Source organism: Engystomops pustulosus, chromosome 6 (assembly GCF_040894005.1).
Source record: "Engystomops pustulosus chromosome 6, aEngPut4.maternal, whole genome shotgun sequence".
NCBI lineage: Eukaryota > Metazoa > Chordata > Amphibia > Anura > Leptodactylidae > Engystomops > Engystomops pustulosus.
In genome coordinates, this window is record NC_092416.1 from 183,517,669 (window position 1) to 183,540,916 (window position 23,248).

The following is a 23,248-nucleotide window of genomic DNA, read 5'->3' on the forward strand; positions in this document are numbered from 1 at the left end:
TTTAAGTCCCATCAGGCCCAAGTACGACAAGTTCTCAGGTGCCTAGGGGCCATTCGCCTATATGCCAAGCTCAAGAAGTGCCAGTTCCACCAAAAGAGTCTTTCATTCCTCGGGTATGTCATCTCTGACAAGGATGTATCCCACAAAGTTGTCTGTGGTACTTCAATGGACCTGCCCAGTAGGACTTCAAGCTATCCAGAGATTCCTGGGCTTCGCTAGTTACTACCAGCAGTTTATACCACATTTTTCCTCCCACATATCTCCCATTGTGGTGCTGTCCAAGAAAAACGTCAATCCTAAGCTGTGGCCTCTGGTGGCTGAAGAAGCTTTCTCCAAGCTGAAGTATGCCATTGCCTCTGCTCCTGTTCTCACCCAGCCTGATAAAAGAGAAAGGTGCCAAAGGTCGAACACTCAGTTGCGGTGTCTTTTCAAAAACCTTCTCAGCCGCACAGAGGAATTACGTCATAGGTGATCAGGAGCTTCTGGCCATAAAGCTTGCTTTAGAAGACTGGCATTATCTTCCGAAAGGAGCTCGTCATCCAGTCTATCTAAACAGATCACACGAATCTCCTAGATTTCCAGAATGCTCAGCTTTTTAATCTACGACAGGCTCGTTGGTCCCTCTTCTTCTCCCATTTTAATTTCCTGATACATTTCTGTCCAGCAGAGAAGAATGTCAAGGCCGATGCCCTCTCCCGTGCCTCCAATGTAATTGGGGAAGAACCAGCTCCTCAACGTATTGTTCCTTATGAACGGCTGGTTGTTGCCGTTCCTGTAGATTTCCAGCAGCTTCCTCCTGGCAAGACCTATGTCCGATTTGCTCTCGTGTGGCTGGGCACCCTGGGGTGCAAAGATCTGTCACTCTCATATATCTTTTCTACTGATGTCCAGGTCTGGTCAAGGATGTACGAGACTTTGTGAGGTTCTGCATTTCCTGTGCCCGTAACAAGTCTCAAGCCAGCAGGTCTGCTCCTGCCATTGTCTATACCCAGTTTCCCGTGAACTCAGGGAGCTATGGACTTTGTTACGGAACTTCCGCCACCTTCCGGTAATACCTTCATCTGGGTGGTCAGAGGCCAGTTCTCCAAGATGTCCCACTTCATTCCTCTGCCTGGTCTATTGTCATCTCCTCGTTCTTCCTCCACATATTCCGGCTTTATGGACTCCCTCTGCACATTATCTCGGACCGGGGGTCCAGTTTGTTTCCGGTTTCTGAAAACCCGGACTTCTCCTCAGCGTATCATCCACAGTCTAATGGACAGGTTGAGAGAGTAAATCAGACTCTGGGCTGCTATTTACACCATTTTGTCTCCACCCGAAACCCTGTTGCCTTGGAAAGAATTTTCCAACAATTCCTTGGACTGAATCTGCCGGCTCTCCTTTCTTCTTCATTGTTTATAGACAACATACACACCCACCTCTTCCTCTTTCTGTGCCTTCTGATGCTCCTGCCATGGAAGAGTTGGTTCAAGATCTTAAGTTCAGCTGGGAGCGGACTAACCCCGTGGCCTATAAGCTTCGTCTTCCTCCCACCATGCGGATCACGAACTCCTTCCACGTCTCCCTTCTGAAACCTGTCATTCTGAATCGCTTCTCCCAGCAAGTACCACCTCCTGCTCCTTAGGTGGATTCCACCAATGTCTTTGAGGTAAAAGAGGTCCTGGATATGAAGTCGTCAGAGGGAAGTGGTTCTTTTTAGTCGACTGGAAGAGGGTTTGGGCCAGAGGAGAGGTTTTAGGAGCCCGAGGACATTCTGGACCGTGGTCTTCTATAGAGGTTCCTTCAGTCCAAGAAGAGGGGTAGGCTCATGGACCATCTAAGGCGCACACACCCGCTCTGTAACATTTAAAAGGCCAGAACGCCGATAATTGCCGTTGGCCAGCCGTCTGCCCTGATAAATTGCCAGCCCCTTCCTGTGTCCCCTGCCAGATCTGTGTGCCTCATGCCTCTGAGAAAGCATTCCAGTATTGTTCCTGAAGTTATTCTGATTATCTGTTGTGACCTAGATTCCGTTCCTGACTTTGATTCTCTGCCACCTGTCCTGACCTTCTGCCTTGTCCCTGACTCCAATCCTGTGCCGCCTGACCTGACTATCTGGGGTACCAACTGTCCTGACCATGACTCCATCTCTGCCTTCCAATTCTTTACCTCGCCTTGGCCGCTACCACCGGGAGAAAAGTCGCGCATGTGGAGTGAACTAGTGGTATCTCAACGCAGCAAGTCCAACTCGCTTTGCGGTGGGTTCTGATGAAAACTGGGTCCCACTTAGACTCCAGGTGTTCCAGTTTCCAGGTGTCGTCTTACGTTATCGCTTACGGTGGTTCAGTGGGTCCACTACCCCTGATTGTGACACGTCTATTCTTGAATATCTGTTATGGGCAGCCGAGTAGTAAGAGTATCCTTTCCGAACCCCATGAAACTCCCTCCACACCTCAGCTAAACCCATGTCACGCAATGTTGTGGTTATGTTCTAATTGCGGCATTCAATCTATCGGGCTGTCTGCAAAGCCGTTAGAAGGTCTGGACTGTACTATCTGGAGTTGATCAAGACAATTTTAGAGCCTCGGAGTTCACAAACCTCACATGTGGGTCGCAGATGGCCGGGGTAACCTGAAGTGGCAAAGCATCATAAAGGAGCAGTACTACTGCTCTGTGTGGGGCAGAAGAGCAATAAAATATTTTATATTGTGAGTGCATGAATGCTGGAGGAGAGAAATGCAAAAAATGTGATTTTGTAAACGCATTACAGATGGTTTATGTTTAACGTATCCTCCTTTTAGAGGGAGTATTAAAACCCCAAACATTATGGGACAAGACCGTCAACGTAGCTCCTATCTGTATGCTAGTAAACAATGACCGTGATCACAGCAAGCTCGGAGTGACGAGAAGTGGGAAGGAAAAGTACACAAGGAATAAGGGCACACAGAGACAAGACTGGGCGTGATACAAAGCCTAAACAGATACAGAGGAAACCGAAAACAGAGTTGTATGTAAAATTTAAACAACTGTCACAGGTGTTCACCCTGTGACCCAGACTAAACTTAAATCCTGGTATGGCACCGTGCCCCTCTCTGCTCTGCTGTCTGTTTCACTTTGCCTCGATCCAGCGCTGGCTCCGGCGGTTCATTCTCGACCTGTCTCGACCTCCTGCCTGTCCCCAACCACGCTTTTGCCTTAAGACTCTGTACTACACCTTGGCCGCCACCACCACGGACAAAGTCACGTCTGTGGAGTGACCTGGTGGTACAGCGCTGCAGCAAGTCCAACACGCTTTGCAGACAGCATAAATGGATAACTAGTACCTTATTCCAAAATAGTCAGAGACCTCAGATCATAGTGACTAACCTGCATTTTAAAATGCAATTGGTGACCTCACTTCCAGGAAGTGTCTTGTGACATCACATTATTTGTGACTCACTCTTAGCTGTCTCAACAAGCACATCTGGTCTCCATCTTGTGGGACCAACTTAACTCCCGGTCGCAGCAGGGATGTCAACAGTAGGATTCAGATGCCACCGCCACAACCCCAGCTTGGTAGAGAGAGGGAACAGCTAGTAGAAATCTACCATCAAAATCCATCATGATAAACCAGGGGCACTTACTCATAGATCCAGGTACTGTGACTGTACAAATTTTCTTATATTTGTTACCGTGGAATCCTTCCTTCTAAAATCAACTTTTAAAATCATTCTAATGAACCAGAAGGATAATGTGTTTCACTTGATGCATTTTCACCGGATTTAAAACATATCAATAAAAAAACATCACGTTAGCCCAGCCTAAGGGGAGCTCTATATCAATTAGGGATGACTCTTTGTAAACAAATCAGGGGGTCCAGGATATGTGATAAATGTAGGGTGCTGTACATACTGTAATTTATTCACAGGAGTTTTATTTGTGGGGCACAGTGTGTCACTTCTGTAGTGTATATATTTTACTTGCTGAGGTACAGGATAGACAGAATTGTCTCAGCAAGAGGGTCATGTGTCAAAGGCTCTGGAGTTGAATTTCTCACCCTCACTATAATCTCTTGAGACACCGGTTTTTACAAGACACACAGCTCTACTTCTAAGGAGCTTTCCGATACATATTTTTCGTATGCCTCAGCCAGGTTTCTAAAGGAGTGGTAGAAACGCCAACCTGGGTTCCAATTTAACTTAGGACCCTAAGGTGGGAGGATAAATAGATCTCCTGATGGAAGCAGTTGTGTTTGGTGTGCTAACGTGCTGGGGACCAAACTAGATCAAATAGCTCCAGTACTGCCACTCTTTGACCTTCCATTGAATTACTAGGAATTGCGATTCTCCCCTTCATGACACTTTTTAAAAAGTGGGCTTGGAAGGATGGAGCATAGAAGGCTGGGCCCCCGAATACTGGAACAGGTTATAGCGGAAATCTATATCTATAATTTTTGTGCACATATCACAAGGTGAACAGCAGGAGGAAGATACAAATAATATTATGAGGCTCATGCCAAATTTATGGTTAGGAAGTTGCTTCACAGTTGGGCTCAATAAGAAATACCTTTATGTTTGGTATAATTTTTGTTATAATTTTCTCAGTTCTCACATTTATTACAAATGTATGACATAGTAATAAAATAAAGAACTAAAGTTCTGTACACTTTTCTTGTATTACATCATAATTCTCCTTGGTTTGTCCTTTGATTCAGTAAAACAATGTCATCTGTGGCTTCAACATTTTACACATTCATAACTTAATTCGGTTTTACCGATGTGTGATATTTTCTGATGTTTAACAAGATCACATTTCCGAGAAAAACATGTCCCACATTCTGAACATGAAAACCGCATCTCATCTGTGTAACTTTCTTGATGTTGAAGAAGATGTGATTTCCGAGTAAAGCATTTCCCACAATCTAAACACGAAAATGGTTTCTCCCCTGTGTGAATTTTTTGATGTTGAAGAAGATGTTGTTTTTGAGAAAAAGATTTCCCACATTCTGTACATGAAAATGGATTTATCCCCGTGTGAATTCTTTGATGTCTCACAAGATCTGATCTGTAGCTAAAACATTTCCCACATTCTGAGCATAAAAATGGCTTCTCCCCTGTGTGAGTTCTTTGATGTCTAACAAGATTTGCATTGGATAGAAAACATTTTCCACATTCAGAGCATATAAATTGCTTCTCCCCCGTGTGAGTTCTTAGATGTCTAACAAGATTTCTGTTGGCTGTAAAACATTTTCCACATTCTAAACAAGGAAATGGTTTCTCTCCTGTCTGATTTCTCAAAAGATCAGCTTGAACACTATAAAGATTCCGACTTTCTAAACTCGATTTTGTTTCAGTAGAAAGGACCCATCTAATAGGAGCAGATGACGGATCTTGTGTGTGAAGGCCTGAGGATGCATCCGGGATATTGTCATGATCTTCAGATGTATCTGGTGTGATACAACCATCACCTGCTGTAACATGTGATGATATCAGATGTTCCTCTGAGCTCCCGGTATTGTCGTCTACAAAGAATAAAACAGATTATGAAACATAATCTTAACATTGGTTGTGGTAAGAAAACTCTGAAGCTGTATGACAGGACATTTGTGTGATATCAGCAATCCGGGTACATGCAGCATTTCTTGTCTGCCCATGGTGGCTATGACTTTCCTGCTTACCATAAGGTTCTGTATTATTACTGATGTAACATCTCAGTCTCCTCCTCCGAGGCCCTGGTGAGCAGTATTCCTGACCCTCATAGCTCCCACCTTCCAGCTTTTCTTAATCTATGTCTCTCGCTCGTCTCTGCTTTATCTAGTGGTTACTACTCACCTGGGCAGTTACCTGTAGGAATCTCCTCCTTACATCGCTCATCGCCCCTCACATATGTCTCTGGGGCAGTAATATTCTTCACATCTTCATCCTGATACAAGAACTGAGAAGCAAATATTGTAAAAAGTAACTAAAGGAGAAATGACACTGAAGAATTAATAATTATCATGACAACCAAATATGATTTAATAGCAGGAGTTATGTGAAACAAAGCTAAAAATGTTCTGCACTGTGTTCAATGTTTCCAGAAAAAGCAAAATGGAGCCAGGCTAATAAAGACTGCATGGATATGAGATTTTTATATTAAGACAAAAAGAAGCTTTAATGGTTATAATAAACCTTCACAGATCAGAAAATATCCCATGAAGTCTTATCTCCATCTACCTGATGATCCTGTGGGACATATTTCTCCTCTGAACAATCCTGTGGTAGAAGAAGAGGACTGGGACATCTCTCCGGTGATGTTCTCTTACTGGATCTACCTGTAGGAAACACATCCAGAGACTGAATTCCTTCTTTCCATACAGATAATGAAAGGACGAGTGGATTTAGTCCTGTCTATTACCTGCTGATGTGAGGGGCTGGTGGTCCTCCATCATAACGTCCTTGTACACATCTTTGTGTCCTTCTAAATACTCCCACTCCTCCATGGAGAAATAGACAGCCACATCCTGACACCTTATAGGAACCTGACACACACAATGATCCCGTCATCACCCAGATCCCTTCATAGCGTTACTGTATAATGTCCCAGCATTCCCAGCAGTGTCACCTCTCCAGTCAGCAGCTCCATCATCTTGTGGGTGACTTCTAGGATCTTCTGCTCATTGATGTCATCATGTATCAGGGGGTGAGGTGGAGGAGCCGGGATTGGGCTCAGGGTTCTCCCCCGTCCTTCATACACAGGGGCCTGACAGCGCCCACTAGAGGTCCTCTTCACTATTGCGTAATCCTGGTTATGGAGAGACACATTGATAAATCTCCCTCCATACATTTCCAGAATCTCTCACCTCTCCAGTCCTATCATCTGTTATTCCCATAGATAATGATGTAATGTGACATCATCACAATCTCTAACCTCTCCAGTAATATAGAAGAGAATCTCTAGGGTGAGCTGGAATATTCTCTCCACCCTCCGATCTCTGTCCATCTTCTTAACCTGAGAGAAAAGTAGATGAGACAAAGTCAAAACATATAAAATACAATTACTGAAATCAACATAAGAAAACACTGAAAATGAATGCAGTAACTTATTTCTCTCTGTTCTGCAACAACGTCCAATCATACTGGCCTCCTGAGGACACCAATACAGTAGAAAGAAGGAAAGAATCCAGCAGGAAGTCCTCCAAAGATAATTCGGCCCTGTCTACACATTCTCCCTCTTCCTACAGTCCCAAGTAGCCGAGTAAGTATCACTTTAAAATATCACTGAAAGGAAAATTCTTTGAGTCCTGTCTGGCGTTCTGGGGCGATGGCCCGGGTGCCAAAAAAAAGAGCTCGGAGTGCCACCTCTGTCACCCGTGCCATAGGTTCGCCACCACTGTCCTAGTATCTGTCTGCAGGGGACTCCCCAGAGAAGACATCGGGAAGTGAATCCTTTTAACAGATGTGTCGGTTAGTGGCAGAACAGGGACCACGTCATCAGGGAAATCATCTGTCCATATATGGTCTCTACATCTCCCAGGGCTTCCCCTGACATAAGGTCTCTATATTATTTAATTAAACTCCAATTGGAGGAATTTATGCAACTAAGATGCACTTATGCACTTATGCACTGGTATATAGAGACGCATCTTCTCAGAGATCTCTCTTTATATCATCACAATGTATTTTAATATAAAATGTTAAAGCATATAATGCAGTTAAATTAATAAAAATTTATAAGACAAAAAAAAAAGATCATTCAGAAGGGCATATCCGCTGCTCATCTGCAAAAAAATGTGGATGTGATGTCGGTGTTCAATCCATATTGTATCGGGTTTTTTTTTCACGTGCCCTGCCCAGTTGGTTGCCTCGCAACATTTGAGTAAAAACAGTCTGCATACGGATGTGTTGCATGTGACGTCCATTGTTTTCCAGATCCATTTACTTCTATGGATGCACGTGGTCTGCATGTGAGACATAATAACACATGCTGCAATTATTTTCTCAATGTCCGCACATAACAAGGACAACCTGTACAACACATATACTGCACTGTCATAAAACACTCAAGATCTCCTGGCCAATCACTGGTGACCATTACTGATCACACATGTTTCATTGGAAATGTAAATGCAATCAGGCAGAGCCCCGCCCACAGACATTTGCATTGTATTTCTCATGTGACCGCACCCTAAACATACAGATAATATTATACTTTCAAGAAAAGAAAAAAAAAGTATTAGTATCGAGTACCGTGATACTTTTCTGGGAATCGTATCACACTCAGAATTCTGCTATCGGTACAACCCTTGTCATCAATACAAAATCTAATCTTTAAAATCAAATTCTTGACCAAAACGAGTAGAATAGAGATTGTGGGAGCAGGGGTCAGGGAAGGGACATGGAATTATTTATTCTGCCTGTGGATGAGGAAATGTGATGCATGTAATATACAGGATCAGCTTACAATTAGAGGATCAGGATGCAGCACGGGGTCTTTACATGAAGGAAAATACATTATTGTTCCTGTGGATGGGGGGGGATGATAACGTTGTTGGGGGAGATGGGAGTGAGGGGTCACTGATAAATGTCCCCGGTGATTACACACCTACCTCCACCCGCAGATCTATGCTCCAGATATATGTGACAGGACCTGTGATGATGTCATAGTCATGTGATCAGCCCATGTGTGGGAGAGTCAGGCTTTAGGCTGCTGGAGAAGCTATAGGACCTGTGATGATGTCATAGTCATGTGATTAGTCACATGTGTGGGAGGAGTCAGGCTCCAGGAAGTGTTGCTGGGGGCGGGGCCATCGCCAGGGTGATACTATAGTTTTTTTGTCCCTAAACAAAATATATCCTGAGGTCAGTGGTACAGAGCCCAGAGGGTGGTGGGAGGAGGTCATTCGGCCGGGATCCAGTGGTAGATTTCCTTTAAACTATGAGTGTCTGCTTACTTAGCTTGATGGTATCATCATATTCTCATCCTCATTCATAGAACACCTGGAACAGCTTGACCTTTGTTAGCTAGGCAGGAGGACCATGGTTTACAGATAAGGCCCCATGGATGTCATCTGTTCTGAAAAAGCATAGAATACCTCGGCCAAATAGTTTCCATGGACTGCAAGGTACATGCAGTAGAGTAACGGCCCACAAACCCTGCCATACAGTAAATAAACTGCGGTCCATCTTGGGACTTGTGGGGTTTCCTTTCTTGCTAATGTTTAGGTTCTTGCTAAAATGTTAGCAAATAGACTTGTAACCTGTATTTTTACATTAGTACACCCTAACCAGGCAGGGTTTATGCCCAACATGTCCACGGCTGTTAATAAACTCCATCTCTTCTTGAATATACAGGTATCAAAGAATGCCATGGTCAGGTCTTTTGACGCAGCCAAGGCATTCGACAGTGTGGAATGGCCTTTTTTTCTTATGACTGTGCTGCGGTCACAATTCTTAGCTAAGTTACAAGGAAATACAATTATTTCCTTCTCTTTTTCATTATATCAGGGGATAGGTCAGGGCTGTTCGCTGTCGCCACTTTTGTTTGCGTTGGCAGTGGAGTCCCTGTTGGCTGCTCTCAGAGCCTCATCATCATTGAAAGATTTACAGTATGACAATCTCCACGAAAAGGTTATTCTATATGAAGACATAATCAAGTCCACAACCAATTCTCAACTCCCTTTTCACAGTAAAGACTACTAAGTCTCAGGCAAAAGAAAAGAAAAGCAGCACTTTCCAACTGAGAACCAAGAATGTCACTCCACCTTGTGGCGAAATGGAAGACCCTTAGCGTTTCAAGGTTGATAGTCACTCCCAAACATGTTTTATGCTGTCGGCATTAATCCATTCTGTTAGATCCTGCCTTTAGATGGAAAAGAACCAGCCATTGGCCGTAGGCAGGATCTAACAGAATGCATTGTCCGATATATCAGACGCAGAACGCGAACTGGTTGAAAACCTATTTATCTATATTTTACATTACGTCGCCCATGACGGCACCTGCAGGTTGACGTATTTTGGATAAACCCCCCAAGCAGAGCTAGAATCTCATGATCGGGGACCTTGACTCTAACTTACTTTCCCCCTCCTGCGGCTTCTAAACAATGCTGGGGAAAAGTCTAGCAAGTTTTCTGGCAGGGACTAAGCATCCTCACTTGGAGCTGCTAAACAGAGTTACCTGAGAGCCAGCATCCAGATTCCGCAATACATTGTGATGGCGATATAGCGCTGCACGGTCCACGCATGCGCAGTAAAGCCGCATCCAGGAAGTGTTCCCTTGGCGTGTCACCAGCATGGCTGGCAAAGAGGTGGTAAGTTGAAATCTTCTGGCTGTGTTCACTGCCCTGCCACTAATGTTCCTACTGGCTGGTTTAAAGCTATGTGTCCTGTGCTTAAGATGGACAACTTGAGTTCTTCCACCATTATCGGGATGCCAATGAGTGTGCTGCCGCCATGGAGGGCTTTTCATTTTAAAATACACAAATGTATATTGAGTGTGATGGGGGTTTTCTCCTAGTCTTGGGAAGGGAGATTCAAACATAAGGAAAAAGAAAGACAGCAAAGATTGTAAAGAGAAGGAGAGTAAAGAAAAAGAAAAGACTAAGGAGAAAGCCACATCAAAATCTAAAAGAGGTAATATGTATGAACTTTGTGTGCAGAATGACTAACTACAGCTTTACAAAAGGAGAAAAACTATTTACTTAATAATGTAAGGATTTTCATAAGGGAAGAGTGACAGTCATCCTTAATGATGTTTTCCTAACTAAGAGACCCTGAACCGAAAAAACCTAGGTTGTCGGATCCTAGTTCAGAGACAGACAGAGAATCAGCAACTCCTTCATGTTCCTGGAAGGACTCGCTCGATGGTGATTTTTCTGTGCCTAAAAAGTGTTGCACTAAAAAATATTTCTGAGTTAGACAACCTGTCAAAAGCAGCGAGAAAAATCTTAAATATAGAAGATATTGTCAAACCAAAATCTATTCATGATAAACTATTCTGGGGCCTTAGCACTTAAAGGAAGAGATTCTTTCCAATTAACCAAACATTGAAGGACATAATACTAGATGAGTGGAGATTCCCTGAAAATAGTGCTAATATCACCAAAGATTTCAAAAACCGCCTTCTCTTTGATGAAAAAGAAACAGAAACATTGGATAAAACAAATAGTTAGAGACAGACCTCCCCTTTGAGGATGCGCATAGAGATCCTGTGGACAGAAAGCCAGACCGTCTACTCAGGAAATAATAATGTTATTACAAACTATTCTTCTACTTCCTTCAGCAACTGGATTCTTAGCAGATGTTTCTGCTGAAAACATTAGCAGCAAAAGAAGGTGTCTTATCAAATTAATTATCTTCTAGAGAAAGCAGTAGACAACAAAATAGATTTCCAGAAAAAATAAATCTTTTCTTTCGAAACCCCAAGGATTCACAGGACCAATTCATGAACTAGGAAAAACAAGGAAAAGGGCGCTGGTCCTTTAATAAAGGACATAGGGGCTTTCTGTTTTAAAATCTATCATGTCAAAACAAAAAACAGTGACTCATAAGTAGAGAGGGAGAGCATCTTCTATCATTTTATCCACAATGGGCATCTACACCCACCAGCCACTTTATTAGGTACACCATGTTAGTAACGGGTTGGACCCCCTTTTGCCTTCAGAACTGCCTCAATTCTTCGTGGCATAGATTCAACAAGGTGCTGGAAGCATTCCTAAGAGATTTGGTCCATATTGACATGATGGCATCACACAGTTGCCGCAGATTTGTCGGCTGCACATCCATGATGCGAATCTCCCGTTCCACCACATCCCAAAGATGCTCTATTGGATTGAGATCGGGTGACTGTGGGGGCCATTTGAGTACAGTTAACTCATTGTCATGTTCAAGAAACCAGTCTGAGATGTTTCCAGCTTTATGACATGGCGCATTATCCTGCTGAAAGTAGCCATCAGATGTTGGGTACATTGTGGTCATAAAGGGATGGACACGGTCAGCAACAATACTCAGGTAGGCTGTGGCGTTGCAACGATGCTCAATTGGTACCAAGGGGCCCAAAGAGTGCCAAGAAAATATTCCCCACACCATGACACCACCACCACCAGCCTGAACCCTACCATCCGAATGTCGCAGCAGAAATCGAGACTCATCAGACCAGGCAACGTTTTTCCAATCTTCTACTGTCCAATTTCGATAAGCTTGTGCAAATTGTAGCCTCAGTTTCCTGTTCTTAGCTGAAAGGAGTGGCACCCGGTGTGGTCTTCTGCTGCTGTAGCCCATCTGCCTCAAAGTTTGACGTACTGTGCGTTCAGAGATGCTCTTCTGCCTACCTTGGTTGTAACGGGTGGCGATTTGAGTCACTGTTGCCTTTCAGCTCGAACCAGTCAGCCCATTCTCCTCTGACCTCTGGCATCAACAAGGCATTTCCGCCCACAGAACTGCCGCTCACTGGATGTTTTTTCTTTTCCGGACCATTCTCAGTAAATCCTAGAGATGGTTGTGCGAGAAAATCCCAGTAGATCAGCAGTTTCTGAAATACTCAGACCAGCCCTTCTGGCACCAACAACCATGCCACGTTCAAATCACCTTTCTTCCCCATACTGATGCTCGGTTTGAACTGCAGGAGATTGTCTTGACCATGTCTACATGCCTAAATGCACTGAGTTGCCGCCATCTGATTGGCTGATTAGAAATTAAGTGTTAACGAGCAGTTGGACAGGTGTACCTAATAAAGTGGCCGGTGAGTGTATATGTGGCCACAGACAGCTGTCATACGCCTGATCCCAAATCCACCTGTTCCCACACCTTTCGACCCCCCCCCCACCACCACCGCCACCACTTTGCCCTATAGACCCCCAGCCAAATTGGATTCCCCATACCTTCACTATGCCCAGTCTTTGTATTTACCACACATGAGTTAGGCGTTTAACCCCATAACAGAAAATAGCGCCAAAAGATCGAAATGCCACTTTTTAGCCATTTTGCAACATCTAATAAAAACTGATCAAAAGTCTGTACGGTCCTGAAAATATCAGGTCATCTCGGAAAAAATTACACCACGCACAGCTACGTACACTGAAGTATGAAAAAGTTAGCCCCAAAAATATCAGCGCCAGAAATGGCAAAATTACATTTTTTTGTACAGGTGGTTTAATTATTGTAAATGTATGAAATTATAAAACCTATATAAATTTAGTTTCACCGTGATCATACTGACCCAAAGAATAATGTAGACATGTCATTTGGGGTGCACAGTGAAAACTGTAAAAATCCCGGCCCACAAGAAAATGGCACAAAAGCATTTTTTCACCAATTTCACTGCATTATGCAGAAAACAGACCCTCCCACAGCTCTTTACATGGAAAAATAAAGGTTAGATTTTTGGTGGTGGGGAGCGAAAATGGAAATGGAAAAACTAAAAAAAAGGGGTTAAGATGGCAATATTTGGTCCATAAGCATGCCATCTTATAGTCCCCCAGTCCGTTCCTCTACTTAGAACTGCTGTCACTGTATGGGGGTAACATTAATCGGTAATGCAGTATTCATCAATATATTTCCTTCTAGTATAGTGTTATTATTGGTAATGTTGGCCTTTCTATAGTGGTCTTTATTACCAGAATTATGCCATTTATGTGGCTGTAATGGTGAAGTCATGATGTGGCAGTATTATTTGTCTCTTGTATAGTGGTATTGTGGCACTACTGGGCTAAATTGCCGTGTTGGCACCTTGCAATAGAAATGTCAGCTTTGGTTTTCAGTTTTGGCACTCAGTCTCTTAAAGGTTCGCCATCACTGACCTAGGGTTTCTCGGAGGAACGTCCCTAGGGAAGAACAAAGCTTCTCCATGTCTGAATATCACTGTGCTACTCAGGAACAGGTGGCCAGTTTCAGTCTTCAACCTTCCTGGATTCCGGCTCTGCAGGAAACTTTGTGGATCTGCCCTGGTCTCCAGCATCATATTCTTGTGGTTCATCTTGAAAAGCCTCTGGTCATCTCCTCTGTCAGTGTGCAGATCCTACGTGCTCCGTCCAGTACCGCTCTGAACCTCTATGTCTGAAAGTCGGGGCATTGCACAAAGAGAGACTGCCATTTTATATGCTACCCCAATCCATGTCTTCTATCCTTCTGGGTCTGCCGTGGTTGCAGCATCACACACCCGTGCTCAATTGGCAGACGGGCGAGGTTCTTCATTGGGCACCGGAATGCTAGTCACGCTGTTTGGTAGTACCCCATCCTGTATCCACCACAACTTCTCCAGAATCCTCCAAGCATCTGGTTGGTAACTTTTTACTTTGACTTTGCTGACGTCTTCTTGGAGAAGCAAGCGGAGACTCTGTCACCGCACCTCCACGGGGTCGGCTGTATCCACTCTCAGGACCTGCAACTGCGGCTATGTCGGTTTATGTGAAGGAGAATCTGCAGAAGGGGTTCATTCGCAAGTCCTCTTCCCCTGCCCGTGCTGGGTTCTTCTTCGTGACCAAGAATGATGGTTCACTCCGTCCATGCATTGACGATCGGGGTCTTTATAAGATTACGGTTAAGAACTGCTCCCACCTATTGCTTCACCAAATCGGACCTACGGGGGGCATATAATCTCATCCGCATCCGTGAAGGTGATGAATGGAAGACCACCTTCAATACTCGTGATGGGCAATCAAGTATCTGGCCATGCTGTATTTCAATTACATTTTCAGAGACTTGCTTTATAGCTGTGTTGTGGTCTACCTTGACGATATCCTGGTGTTCTCTATGTACCTTAAGTCCCATCAGGCCCAAGTATGACAAGTTCTCAGGCGCCTAGGGGCCAATCGCCTATATGCCAAGCTCGAGAAGTGCCAGTTCCCCCAAAAGAGTCTTCCATTCCTCGGGTATGTCATCTCTGACAAGGGTCTACAGATGTATCCCACAAAGTTGTCTGCGGTACTTCATTGGACTTGTCCAGTAGGACTTCGAGCTATCCAGGGATTCCTGGGCTTCGCTAGCGACTACCAGCAGTTTATACCACATTTTTCATCCCTCATATTTCCCATTGTTATGCTGACCAAGAGAAATGCCAATCCTAAACTGTGGCCTCCGGTGGCTGAAGAAGCTTTCTCCAAGCTGAAATTTGCCATTGCCTCTGCTCCCGTTCTCACCTTGCCTGATACTGAGAAAATGCTCCTGCTAGAGGTTGACGTCTCCTTTGTTGGTGCTTGAGCCGTTCTAGTGCTGGAGCCATTCATAGGTGATCAGGAGCTTCTGGCCATAAAGCTTGCTTTGGAAGAGTGGCGTTATCTGCTGGAAGGAGTAAATCTTCATCCAGTCTGTATCTAGACAGATCACAAGAATCTCCTATATTTCCAGACCGCTCAGCGTCTTAATCCACAACAAGCTCGTTGGTCCCTCTTCTTCACCCGTTTTAATTTCCTGATACATTTCCGTCCAGCAGAGAAGAATGTCAAGGCCGAGGCCCTCTCCTGTGCCTCCAATGTAATTAGGGAAGAACCAGCTCCTTGACATGTTATTCCTCCTGAACGGCTGCTTGTTGCCGCTCCTGTGGATCTACGGCAGATTCCTCCTGGCAAGACCTATGTCTGACCTATGTCTTGTGTGGCTGGGCACCCTGTGGTGCAGAGATCTGTTGCTCTCATATCTCTTTTCTACTGATGGCCAGGTCTCGTTAAGGATGTACAAGCCTTTGTGAGTTCCTGTTCTTCCTGTGCCTGTAACAAGTCTCAATCCAGCAGGTCTGATCCTACCATTGTTTATCCCCAGTTGCCCGTGGACTCAGGGAGCCGTGGACTTTGTTACGGACCTTCCGCCGTCTACCGGTAATACCGTCATCTGGGTGGTCACAGACCAGTTCTCCAAGGTGTCCCACTACATTCCTCTGCCTGGTCTACTGATATCTCGTCTTCCCAGCTTGTTCTTCCTCCACATCTTCTGGCTTCATGGACTCTGCATATTATCCGCAGTCTAATGGACAGGTTGAGAGAGTAAATCAGACTCTGGGCTAGGCCATTTTGTCTCAGCCCGTCAGGAAGACTGGTCCACCCTGTTGCCTTGGGCAGAATTTTCCAACAATTACTTGGACTCTGAATCTACCGGCTCCACTTCCTTCTTCATTGTTTATTCACAACATCCACTCCCACCCCTTCCTCTTTCTGTGCCTTCTGATGTTCTTGCCATGGAAGAGTTGGTTCAAGATCTTAAGTCCATCTGGGAGCAGACTTGTTTTTCCCTACTTCCAGCGTCTGCTCAAACCAAAACCCAGGCCGACAAAAACGCAGACCCCTTCCAATATTCTCTCTGGGTGATAAAGTGTGGCTGTCCTACAGATACGTCCGGTCAAAAATTTCCAGCTACAAACTTGGTACTCGTTTTTCTGGGTCCATTTGAGGTGCTGAAGCGCATTAACCCCGTGGCCTATAAGCTTCATCTTCCTCCCACCATGCACATCTCGAACTCCTTCCACGTCTCCCTTCTGAAACCTGTCATCCACAATCGCTTCTCCCAGCAAGTACCACCTCCTGCTCCTAAGGCAGACTCCACCGATGTCTTTGAGGTAAAAGAGGTCCTGGATATGAAGTCGGTTAGAGGGAAGCGGTTTGGGCCAGAGGAGAGGTCTTGGGAGCCTGAGGACAACATCCTGGACCATGGTCTTCTATAGAGGTTCCTTCAGTCCAAGAAGAGGGGTAGACTGAGGGGCCTTCTTGGGCGCACATGCCGGCTCTGTAACATTTAAAAGGCCAGAATGCCAATGATTGCCGTTGGCCAGCCACCTGCCCTTATAAATTGCTGGCCCCTTTCTGTGTCCCCTGCCAGATCTGTGTGACTCTTGCCTCTGAGAAAGCATTTCAGTATTATTCCCGTAGTTATTCTGATTATCAGTTGTGACCTCGATTCCGTTCCTGCCACCTGTCCTGACCTTCTGACTTGTCCCCGACTTTGATCCTGTGCCGCCTGACCTGACCATCTGGGGTATCATCTGTCCTGATCACGACGCCGTCTCTGCTGTCCTATTGTGTACCTCGCCTTGGCCACCACCACATGTTTAGCGACCTGGTGGTATCTTGCCGCACCAAGTCCACTGCTTTATGGTGGGTTCTAGTGAAAATCTGGTGCCATTTAGACTCTGTTTGCAGAGTCATCGCTTGCGGTGGTTCAGTGGGTCCACTACCCCTGATCCTGATACGTCTATTCTTGAACACGTGTAATGGACAGCAGAGTAGTAAGAGTATCCTTTCTGAACCCCATGAAACTCCCTCCACACGTCACCTTACGACTCTGTACTATGCCTTGGCTGCCACCATGGACAAAGTCGTGTGCGTGGAGTGACCTCGTGGTACAACGCAGGAGCAAGTCCACCCCGCTTTGCGTCAGGCTCTGGTGAAAACCGGGTACCACTTAGACACCGCTCCCAGGTGTCTGCTTACGTCATCGTTCGCGGTGGTCCAGTGGGTCCATTACACCTGTTCCTGACAGCAAGGTCACCAGTATCTCATCTATTGGCCTTGGGAACAGATGGGCAAGAAGAGCCCAATTTCGGCCCGGAGTGACCAGAGCATCAAAAATGTAAGAGTGTGTCCTTGAAAAGAAAAGCACAAAGAGTACTTAGGTGGAGCTTCTCCTTGCTGTCTCTGCCACTTTTAGGATATGTATTCCTTGTTTCAGCATACGGATTACATGGTTGCAGTTCCTCAGTGAGAACTGAAGATTGAAGGGATAGCCCCACCTGTAGCGGGTCTCTGTACGCTGGAGGGCCGAGGTGAGAGGACGCAGGGAGCGTCAGTTCATTAGTGTGGAAGGTGCTAGATCTGCAAATAGCTGAACCGATGAAGGCACCCCAGGTAGCTGATCTAGATTGCATGCTGCATGCAGAAGAGAGTCCCGCATGGCCGAATAATGCATTTTAAGCACAACGTCTCTAGGCAGGGAAGTGCTCTATGTATATGATCCCTTCAGAGTTGAGCTGGAGGGACTTGTGGTAATATCGAGAAAATATTCATGGCAGCTTCGAGAACGTTGGTTATTGTTGTTTGTGGGATTCCCCGTATACGGAGATTACCTCTCCTATTGCAATTTTCCTGATCTTCGCATTTATCCTCTAATGAATCTAGTTTGTCCTGCAGAGCATCAATTCTTCCTTGTTCAAGGTCTCTAATATGCCCCCAAAAACATTCTCTAGTTTTTTAAGCCACCAAGAAACTTGTCTTGTATCAACATGGGTTCTATAATGTCTTCTTCATTCAGGGTGTCTCTGACCACCTTTAGCCCATCTTTTCAAACAGGAAGAGGTTTTTAGTAGCAGCCTGTTCCTCAGATGACACTGAGGTGATGTTCTCATCTAAGGTATCTTTGCAAGAGCAGGATAGTGTTCAGAATTGTGGTCAGATCCAGACCTAATTATTTGGTGGTTGAAAGTCCTTCAATAGAAGACTGCACCTCATCCTTAATCGTTGAATGTAACTTATTGAGCATTAAAGATATTTCCACCTTAAGAATTTTAGATAAGTAATCATTACATACTGCTTTTTGCAAGATTCAGGAAGCTTATTGCTCATGCAACATCATTCGCAACTTTCTTAACCGGCTTCTCTTTCTCCTTGTCCATTGAGGATCCTCCTAGAATTAGAGAAGGAGATACTATTCTAATAGTTGACTCATTATAAGTACTAAGAACTTCTATTAGATCAATACTCACAGAGACCAACAGGGTCTAAGTAGCACAAGCTGAGTTGCAATTCGTGACCTCACTTGCAGGACGTTTCTTTTGACATCACATTATTTGTGACTCGCTGTTAGCCGTCTCTACAAGCACATCTGGTCTCCATCTTGTGGGACCAACTTAACTCCCGGTCACAGCAGGGAGATCAACAGTAGGATTCAGATGCCACCGCCGCAACCCCGGCTTAGTAGAGAGAGGGAACAGCTAGTGTCCCTGAGCTTTAAAGGAAATCTACCATCAAAATCCATCATGATAAAACAGGGGCACTTGCATGATAATGCCTTTATGGAAAAGGTGAAACGTTGCTGTTTGATGGTGGAATAAAAGTCTACTTTTTCTTCATCTTGGAGTGCTGCTTCGTCATTTGCTACAGCTGAATGAGGTTTTTTGTCAGACCTTTTTAAAGGTCTGCACCCGCATAATTTTTACACAGTGCTGCTCTACATCGTTCGTTTTCTACTCATAGATCCAGGTACTGTGACTGTACAAATCTTATATTTGTTACCATAGAATACTTTTAAAGATCTTTTAAAATCAACTTTTAAAATCATTCTAAAAGAGCCAGAAGAATCATGTGTTTCACTTGATGCATTTTCACTGGATTTAAAACACATAAAAAAAAATCATCACGCTAGCCCAGCCTATGGGGAGCTCTATAATTAGAGATGGCTCTATGTAAACGAATTGGGGGATCCAGGATATGTGATAAATGTGGGGTGCTGTACATACTGTCATTTATTTACAGGAGTTTTATTTGTGGGGCACAGTGTGTCACTTCTATAGTGAGGGGTGTATATATTTTACATTCTTGCTGAGGTACAGGATAGACAGAATTGTCTCAGCAGGAGGGTCCTGTGTCAAAGGCTCTGGAGTTGAATTTCTCACACTATAATCTCTTGAGACACCGTTTTTTAACAAGACACACAGCTCTACTTCTAAGGAGCTCTCCGAGACATATTTTTCGTATGCCTCAGCCAGGTTTCTAAAGAGTGGTAGAAACGCCAACCTGGGTTCCATTTTAACCTAGGACCCTAAGGTGGGAAGATAAATAGATCTCCTGATGGAAGCAGTTGTGTTTGGTGTGCTAACGTGCTGGGGGCCCACTTAGATCAAATGGCACCAGTACTGCCACTCCATCACCTTCCATTGAATTACTAGGAATTGTGATTCTCCCCTTCATGACACTTTTTAAAAAGTGGACTTGGAGGGCTGGGGCCCGAATACTGGAACAGGTTATAGCGGAAATCTATAATTTTTGTGAACACACACAAGGTGAACAGCAGGAGGAGGATACAAATAATATTATAAGGCCCATGACAAATTTATGGTTAGGAGGATCCTTCACAGATGGGCTCAATAAGAAATATATATATTACAACCTTTATGATTGGTATCATTTTCTTGGTTCTCACAATTATGTATGACATAGTACTAAACTAAAGAACTAAAGTTCTTGTATTATATCATAATTCTCCTTTGATTCAGTAAAACGATGTCATCTGTGGCTTCAACATTTAACACGTGCATAACTTAATTCGGTTTTACCGACGTGTGATATTTTCTGATGTTTAACAAGATCACATTTCCGAGAAAAACATGTCCCACATTCTGAACATGAAAACCGCATCTCACCTGTGTAACCTTCTTGATGTTGAAGAAGATATGATTTCCGAGCAAAGCATTTCCCACAATCTAAACACGAAAATGGTTTCTCCCCTGTGTGAATTTTTAGATGTTGAAGAAGATGTTGTTTTTGAGAAAAACATTTCCCACATTCTGAACATGAAAATGGATTTATCCCCGTGTGAATTCTTTGATGTCTTAGAAGATCTGATCTATGGCTAAAACATTTCCCACATTCTGAGCATAAAAATGGCTTCTCCCCTGTGTGAGTTCTTTGATGTCTAACAAGACTTGCATTGGATAGAAAACATTTCCCACATTCTGTACATGAAAATGGATTTATCCCTGTGTGAATTCTTTGATGTCTCAGAAGATCTGATCGATAGCTAAAACATTTCCCACATTCTGAGCATAAAAATGGCTTCTCCCCGGTGTGAGTTATTTGATGTCTAACAAGATTTGCATTGGATAGACAACATTTTCCACATTCTGAGCATATAAATTGCTTCTCCCCCGTGTGAGTTCTTAGATGTCTAACAAGACTTTTGTTTGCTGTAAAACATTTTCCACATTCTAAACAAGGAAATGGCTTCTCTCCTGTCTGATTTCTCAAAAGATGAGCTTTAACACTATAAAGATTCCCACTTTCTAAACTCGATTTTGTTTCAGTAGAAAGGACCCATCTAATAGGAGCAGATGACGGATCTTGTGTGTGAAGGCCTGAGGATGCATCTGGAATATTGTCATGGTCTTCAGATGTATCTGGTGTGATACAACCATCACCTGCTGTAACATGTGATGATATCAGATGTTCCTCTGAGCTCCTGGTGTTGTCGTCTGCAAAAAATAAAACAGATTATAAAATATAACCATATCATTGGTTGTGGTAAGAAAACTCTGAAGATGTATCACAGGACATTTGTGTGATATCAGCAATCCGGGTACATGCAGCATTTCTTGTCTGCCCATGGTGGCTGTGACTTTCCTGCTTACCATAAGGTTCTATATTATTACTGATGTAACATCTCAGTCTCCTCTTCCGAGGTCCTGGTGAGCAGTATTCCTGACCCTCATAGCTCCCACCTTCCAGCTTTTCTTAGTCTATGTCTCTATGTTCTGTATTGTGTTATCACTCGTCTCTGCTTTATCTAGTGGTTACTACTCACCTGGGCAGTTACCTGTAGGAATCTCCTCCTTACATCGCTCATCGCCCCTCACATATGTCTCTGGGGCAGGAATATTCTTCACATCTTCATCCTGATACACAAACTGAGAAACAAATATTGTAAGACGTAACTAAAGGAGAAATGACACCGAAGAATTAATAATTATCATGACAACCAAATATGATTTAATGATTTAATAGCAGGAGTTATCTGAAACAAAGCTAAAAATGTTCTGCACTGTGTTCAATGTTTCCAGAAAAAGCAAAATGGAGCCAGGCTAATAAGGACAGCATGGATATGAGATTTTTATATTAAGACAAAAAGAAGCTTTAATGGTTATAATAAACCTTCACAGATCAGAAAATATCCCATGAAGTCTCATCTCCATCTACCTGATGATCCTGTGGGACATATTTCTCCTCTGAACAATCCTGTGGTAGAAGAAGAGGACTGGGACATCTCTCCGGTGATGTTCTCTTACTGGATCTACCTGTAGGAAACACATCCAGAGACTGAATTCCTTCTTTCCATACAGATAATGAAAGGACGTGTGGATTTAGTCCTGTCTATTACCTGCTGATGTGAGGGGCTGGTGGTCCTCCATCATGACGTCCTTGTACACATCTTTGTGTCCTTCTAAATACTCCCACTCCTCCATGGAGAAATAGACAGCCACATCCTGACACCTTATAGGAACCTGACACACACAATGATCCCGTCATCACCCAGATCCCTTCATAGCGTTACTGTATAATGTCCCAGCATTCCCAGCAGTGTCACCTCTCCAGTCAGCAGCTCCATCATCTTGTGGGTGACTTCTAGGATCTTCTGCTCATTGATGTCATCATGTATCAGGGGGTGAGGTGGAGGAGCCGGGATTGGGCTCAGGGTTCTCCCCCGTCCTTCATACACCGGGGCCTGACAGCGCCCACTAGAGGTCTTCTTCACTACTGTGTAATCCTGGTTATGGAGAGACACATTGATAAATCTCCCTCCATACATTTCCAGAATCTCTCACCTCTCCAGTCCTATCATCTGTTATTCCCATAGATAATGATGTAATGTGACCTCATCACAATCTCTCACCTCTCCAGTAATATAGAAGAGAATCTCTAGGGTGAGCTGGAAGATTCTCTCCACCCTCGTGTCTCTGTCCATCTTCTTAACCTGAAAGAAAAGTAGATGAGACAAAGTAAAAACATATAAAATACAATTACTGAAATGAACATAAGAAAACACTGAGGAGATACTGATGATCAGTGGCGGATATTGGCTCTTGCATGGATTAAAATATGAGTTTCTCTATGAAGGAGATGAAATGAAAGTGTAAGCAGGTCATCTGGTAGACAGCTTAATAAAATGAGGGACCAATTCAGACAATCATTCAGGAAGTAAAACATGAACTATACATCAGCTGCATTTCATCTGAAATGAACCTACTTTATGAAATCTACACCTGGCATGTTCTATTTCTATGATGATCTCCTTTCTTTGAAAAGATCATGAATCTGAGGTAAGAATTTCACCATCAAAATCCCTCATGATAAACCAGGGACATTACTCATAGATCCAGGCACCCTGACTGTGGGAATCTCCTTATATTCGTTATCCATGGCCTCCTTCCTTCTGAAATAGGTTGAATAATGCTAGAGAAGGATAACGCATAGCAAGGTGGTCTAAACAGTGACTTATTCTTATCGTATGGTTTGATGGTGGAATGCTCTCCATGAACTTTTGAAAGAAAGGACATCTTCATAGAATTGGAACAATTGGAACAAAAAACAGGTGTAGAGCCTCAGTGGCCAAAAATAAAACAG

At 43.9% G+C, this 23,248-nt stretch overlaps 3 protein-coding genes across 3 annotated transcripts in view; all 3 read right to left on the reverse strand.

Moving 5' to 3' along the window:
• LOC140065435 (uncharacterized) overlaps positions 1 to 23,248 on the reverse strand; it is a 255,509-nt gene that overhangs the window by 78,547 nt on the left and 153,714 nt on the right. The window lies entirely within an intron of this gene.
• Positions 4,458 to 8,532, reverse strand: LOC140065231 (uncharacterized). The gene is made up of 6 exons (XM_072112832.1): positions 8,401 to 8,532; positions 7,835 to 7,897; positions 6,868 to 6,948; positions 6,529 to 6,741; positions 5,790 to 5,919; positions 4,458 to 5,479 (listed from the first exon to the last, which is right to left on the reverse strand). Exons 1-6 carry the CDS (start codon positions 8,449 to 8,451, stop codon positions 4,695 to 4,697), a joined length of 1,323 nt encoding a protein of 440 aa, XP_071968933.1. The 5' UTR covers positions 8,452 to 8,532; the 3' UTR covers positions 4,458 to 4,694.
• Positions 12,795 to 23,248, reverse strand: part of LOC140065232 (uncharacterized) — a 37,229-nt gene continuing 26,775 nt past the window's right edge. Inside the window, exons 5-6 of the mRNA XM_072112833.1 lie at positions 21,432 to 21,561; positions 12,795 to 21,102 (exon numbers count right to left, since the gene is read on the reverse strand). Of these exons, the coding sequence (XP_071968934.1) occupies positions 20,150 to 21,102; positions 21,432 to 21,561 (1,083 nt within the window). The 3' untranslated portion in view covers positions 12,795 to 20,149. The remainder of the gene's footprint in view (positions 21,103 to 21,431; positions 21,562 to 23,248) is intronic.